At 51.8% G+C, this 5,431-nt stretch overlaps 1 protein-coding gene across 1 annotated transcript in view; it reads right to left on the bottom strand.

Moving 5' to 3' along the window:
• Positions 1–5,431, bottom strand: part of IGSF21 (immunoglobin superfamily member 21) — a gene marked incomplete at its 5' end in the record, with an annotated part of 8,695 nt that overhangs the window by 2,697 nt on the left and 567 nt on the right. Inside the window, 3 exons of the mRNA XM_029085768.1 lie at positions 86–261; positions 515–630; positions 1,202–1,320. Of these exons, the coding sequence (XP_028941601.1) occupies positions 86–261; positions 515–630; positions 1,202–1,320 (411 nt within the window). The remainder of the gene's footprint in view (positions 1–85; positions 262–514; positions 631–1,201; positions 1,321–5,431) is intronic.

The following is a 5,431-nucleotide window of genomic DNA, read 5'->3' as shown; positions in this document are numbered from 1 at the left end:
CACCTCTCCTTCAGCCGCCAGTGATTTCGGCACCTTGGTATCATCCAGGTCACGGTGAAGGAGGTTACGAGGTGCCCAGCTCCCGGCGCCGGCCGGCGGCTCTGGCAGTGGCACCTCTCCTTCAGCCGCCAGTGATTTCGGCACCTTGGTATCATCCAGGTCACGGTGAAGGAGGTTACGAGGTGCCCAGCTCCCGGCGCCGGCCGGCGGCTCCGGCAGTGGGGTGGCCTCGATGGGTTCTCCATCCCGCTTGAAGTACACCTGTGTGGGGACAAAAAGGACTGTGAGCCCAGTGGGGACAACCACCACCCTGGACATCCCCAGCATCACATCTGGTCCCAAGGTCTCCATGGGAAGATGCTGCAAGACAGGATTGGGGTAGCAGGCAGCTACTTGTCTTATTTTGCCTCCAAAAGCAGCACATATATATTAGTTATTTATAATATATATATTTTTATGCTTGCTTCATATATATAAATACACCCATGAAAGATTAAAGACTCTGGGGGCTCACCAGCGGGGCGGGCTTGCCACCAGAGACCACGCACACCAGGGTGAAGTTCTGTGCCTGGTAGCGGCTGAAGGGCGCGGGCGTGTCAGCGGCGAGCACCGAGATGGATGTCGGAGGAGCTGTCAGGGAGCAGAGCCAGGGCATTAGCACAGCATCCTTGACACCCACTCATCTTCATCCCTATCTCCATCCTTGTCCCTGTCCCCATCTTCATTCCTATCCCTATCCTCATGCCCATCCTTGTTCTCCATCCACATCCTCATCCCCATCCCTGTTCTCTATTCACATCCTCATCCCTGTCTTCATCCTCATCTCCAGCCACATCCCAGTCCCCATTCCCATGCTCATCCCCATCCCTGTCCCCATTCTCATCCTCATCCCCATCCCAATCTTCATCCTCATCCCTGTTCCTCATCCCTATTGTTATGTCTGACCTCATCCTCATCTCCATCTCCATGTGCCTCCTCATCCCTGTCCCCATTGCCATCCTTATCCCCATCCCTGTCCCCGTCTTCGTCCCCATCCTCATCCCCATCTCTGTTCCCCACCCCTATCCTTATCTCCACCCCCATCTTCATTCCTGATCCCATCTCCATCCCCATCCCTGTCCCCAAATCCCTGCTGTCCCCCCACCCTGTGACCCCACAGCCCTTTCCCCTCTGGTCCCGCCCGCTGAGGGGCTGCACTCACCCATCACGTTGAGGAACACATTCCCAGAGGCCAGGACCACTTTCTCCCGCGTCGCTCGGTCGTAAATCCCCACGTGACACTCGTAGGGACCGTTATCCGAAATACGAACCTCGGGAAGGCTGAGGAGGAGAAACAGGACTCACCACTTGCTCCCCGCTCCATCCCGACCCCGATTTCCTGGGGGATGCAGCGGTCGGCGTCCGGATGTCAAGGCGTCGGATGAAGTTGCTTTTCGCCGGTGATGGGGATCGATAAACTATTAATAACGGCAAAGGCTGCGGGAGCGTTGCTGGGTAATGCAGTTTAGCAGCTGGAGTTTACGGGCACTGACAGCTCCTTGGGAGGGTAAGTAATTGTGTTATTGAAAAGAGAAACGGACAGGAGGTAACGGCACCGCCGGGAGCCAAAACCCGCAAAGCGTGGACGTTAAACGCCCGCGAACTGCTGCTGGGAACGGCTCGGTGCTGGTTACAGATCGCCCGGGTGAGGTACCAGCCGCAGCAAAGCGTGGAGGATTGGAAGCATCAAAAACCCAAAGTCCAAGCAAACCCAGAGCATGCTTCGATCCGTGTATTGGCTACATTCTTGATATACACGGAACCCCAGAACCATCTCAACTGGAAAAGCCCTTTAAGCTCATCGAGTCCAACCATGAACCCAACACTGACAAGTCCCCAACTAACCCATGTCCCTCAGCACTATGTCTACACAACTCTTCAATCCCTCCAGGGATGGGGACTCCGCCACTGCCCTGGGCAACCCCTTCCAATGCCTCAGAACCCTTTCAGGAGAGAAATTCTTCCTCACATCCCATCTCAACTGCCCTGGGCACAACTGGAGCCCATTTCCTCTTGTCCTGTCCCTTGGGCCTTGGTTGAACAGACCCACCCCCACTTATATATATATTAAAAAAAAAACAGGAGAGGAAGAGATATGTGAAAGGATCAGTGCTGCTGGAGATGGAAATTCTCACACCTGCTGCAAAGGAGCCACTTTGTCAGTTGGCAGCATCATCCCATCTCACCAGTAAGCAGCACCTTGCTGTCCAGCAGCACCATCCCATCTCGCCATCCAGCAGCATCATCCTACCTCATTAGTTGGCATCAACCCACTCCACCGGTCAGCAGCTCCCCACCTTGCTGGCTGGCAGCATCAGCCCACCTCAGCAGTAGCATCATCCCACCTTACCAGTCGTCACCATCCCACCTTGCTGGCTGGCACCATCATCCCATCTCACCAGCATCACCATCCCACCACAGCAATCATGATGGGGGCAATTCCTGCACAGAGCACCCAGAAAATCCCCTCCAGCTCAAAAAACCCCCCCATTTTTCTGTCCAAACCCCAGCGTGCACCTCACCGGGCTTCCCAGGCTGGGGAGGGGAGAGGAAAACGCGGCGCTGCCTTGCCGCATCCTTTCTGAAAGCCCCTGGCTGCCTTCCCGTGCCTCCTCCTCGCCGTGCGAGCCCCCTGCCAGCACAAACAAGCCCCCGTCGAAGCGAACAGTCGCTTGGCAGCTCCTTTGAACGGCCGCGACGCTCTCAACTACGGTTCCACCATCTGTTCCAGCCTCTAATTACCCACGAACGGAGCGGGAAATCATCCCCACCCTTCGTTAGCCACACGCGGGAGCGGTGCCGGCAGTTTGGATCCACACCAAGCTGGGGACCTTCTCCATCCTGGCAGCTGCCCCTCATCACAAGGGACAATCCCTTTGGGTTTGTGTACACATTTGGGTGTAAAATGGTCTTAATTGGGTTGGTTTAAGGCTTCTGTGATCGATAGGGGCTGGAGAAAGGGGACCCCAGCCCTGCAAAGCCAAAACGCTGCCCATCATGTCCTTTGCATCCCCTAATCATGCTGTGAATAAAGAAACAAAATTATATAGATATTCATAAAGCGATGTCTTGCTTGATGAGGGTGGGTTTTTAATCAGAGGAAAAGGGGGGAAAAAAAAAATAATAAAAAAATCCAGATTTGGATATCTCTGGGCTTTGCTCTTCAGATCTGAGCGGGCGGCGTTCAAAGCCGCTATGAAAAGACGCAGCCCCGGCAGCCCCCTGTGCTGCGCAGATAAGAGCCGCGTCACCCGGGATAACGCTCCGTGGGACGGCACCGACGTGACCGTGCCATTAAAAAGATTATTAAAAAAAATAAAAAATAAAAAGTCAAAAATACAGAAGGGTAAAATGAAAGGGAGAGAAAAATCTGAGTGGAAACGGGTGGGAAGTGACTGACCTATCACCAAACCCTTCTCAATTTTGCTTCCTTTCCCCAGAGCCTGAAATAAGGCAGAATTCCACCCCCCTCCCCAACCCAAAATAAAAATCCATCAAGCCAAAAATTCAGAAAACAAACTTGTTTCATACCCTCTGAGAACCATCTCCTTTCTCCCCAGGCATGTTGCTGTTTCCCTTGGAAAAAACAACTGCGTGAAAAAGACTTTTACCACAAACATCCTCAGCTCCACGGACGATTTGCCGGCACCGCGCCGACGATTACTGAGGCTTTTTAAGTGCTTGGTCCTAGGGCGGCGAAATTTTCTGCTCGTAAATTCTATTAGTTCTACAACATATGGCAAAAGGGAGGAAAACAGGGGGTTTTTAAGCCAAAAAAGGAGTTGCTTTGCCTCACCCGGGCGGTGCAACATCCTTGTCCCACATCATGGGATGCTCGTGGTTGGGATGTCTCACTCCGTGCATGGGAGATGTTTTATTCTCATTTAATTCCATGATTTTCCTGCTGCTCCCTGCTAGAGGGAGAGCAAAGATTAAATCCAACGCCGAGCAAAACCGTTGGGTTGATGGCAGGAAAGCAAGTTTGTTGAGTTAGGGAATGTGTAAATCCCTCCGTGAAGCCGCCAAAACGTTCTCTAAACAATAATTAGTCGTGTCAGAAATTTGTACAACATCTGCGCGAGCGGCTGAGCGGAGCCTTGTGCTACACAAGGGGGAAACAAACCCCACAGAGTAGAGCAGCCCCTGAGCAACCTCTGAGCATCCTCTGAGCATCCTCTGAGCATCCCCTGACCCTCCTGAGCATCCTATGAGCAACCCCTGAGCATCTCTTGAGCATTTTCCTGAGGAACTTCTGATCATTGCCTGAACATCCCCCTGAGCAACACCTGACCCTCCTCAGCATCCTCTGAGTAACCCCTGAGCATCTCTTGAGCATTCTCCTGAGCAACCTCTGATTATTGCCTGATGATCCTCTGAGCATCCCCCTGAGTGACCTCTGAGCATCCCCTGAACCTCTCCTGAGTGTTCCACAAGCAACATCTGAGCATCTCCTGACCCCCCTGAGCTGTCTTATGCATACTGAGCAACTCCTGAGCAACCCCTGAGCATCCCTTGAGCATCTCCTGACCCTCTTGAGCATCTTCCTGAACATCCCAAGCATCTCCTGCCCTTCCCGAGCATCCTCTGAGTAACCCCTGAGCACCTCGAGCATCTCCTGAGCCTCCTCTGAACAAGCTCTGCACATTCTCCTAAGCAACTTTGAGCATCCTGTCTGAGCATCTCCTGAGCATCCTCTGAGCAAGTTCTGAGCATCCTCTGAGCATCTCCTGAGCATCCTCTGAGCATCTCCTGAGCAACCTCCGATCACCCCCTCTCCAGCCCTGCTTTCCTGCTTTTCTCCACTCTACATTCCCATTTATGCCCACGCAGCCACCTAACACACTTGCTCTTGCTTATAACAAACCCCAGCTCTGAGTATAGCAGCGAAAACCAGCAAAAAACCCCCAAAAATCCAAATTCCAAAGAAATAAAAATAATTTCATCCTTCCCCACACCCTCATCCGATGGGACTCGCTGTGCCGAGCCCTTCCCAACATGTACCTGGACATCTGCAGGTGCGAAGCATCCCATCACCTTGAGGAAATGACTATATTTTCCCCATCATACACAGAATATTTATTACCCCACACTGGGAAAAAAAAAACCAAAACCAAAACCAAACAAGTTTTGAAATCTAATTAGCAAATTCTAATTTAAAAAAGAAACAACGAAAAAAAAAATGGTGTGAAAAATAAATACATCACCCCAGCCCCTTTTCGCCTTGAATTAAGTCTCCTCCTGACTTTTTTTTGTTTGTTTTTTGTTTTTTTCCAGGCTCCAGTTTTGTTTTTATAACACTGGCAATAAAACAAGAGGATAATTAGTAATAAAGCTGACACTCCGGCAAGTGATTTCGCACTTGGAAGGAAAGCAAAGACAAGCTTCCACGTCG

This window comes from Antrostomus carolinensis, unplaced genomic scaffold, assembly GCF_000700745.2.
Source record: "Antrostomus carolinensis isolate BGI_N321 unplaced genomic scaffold, ASM70074v2 scaffold11207, whole genome shotgun sequence".
Taxonomy (NCBI): Eukaryota; Metazoa; Chordata; class Aves; order Caprimulgiformes; family Caprimulgidae; genus Antrostomus; species Antrostomus carolinensis.
The sequence above is the reverse complement of the archived record's forward strand: the minus strand, read 5'-3'. Positions and strand labels throughout refer to the sequence as shown.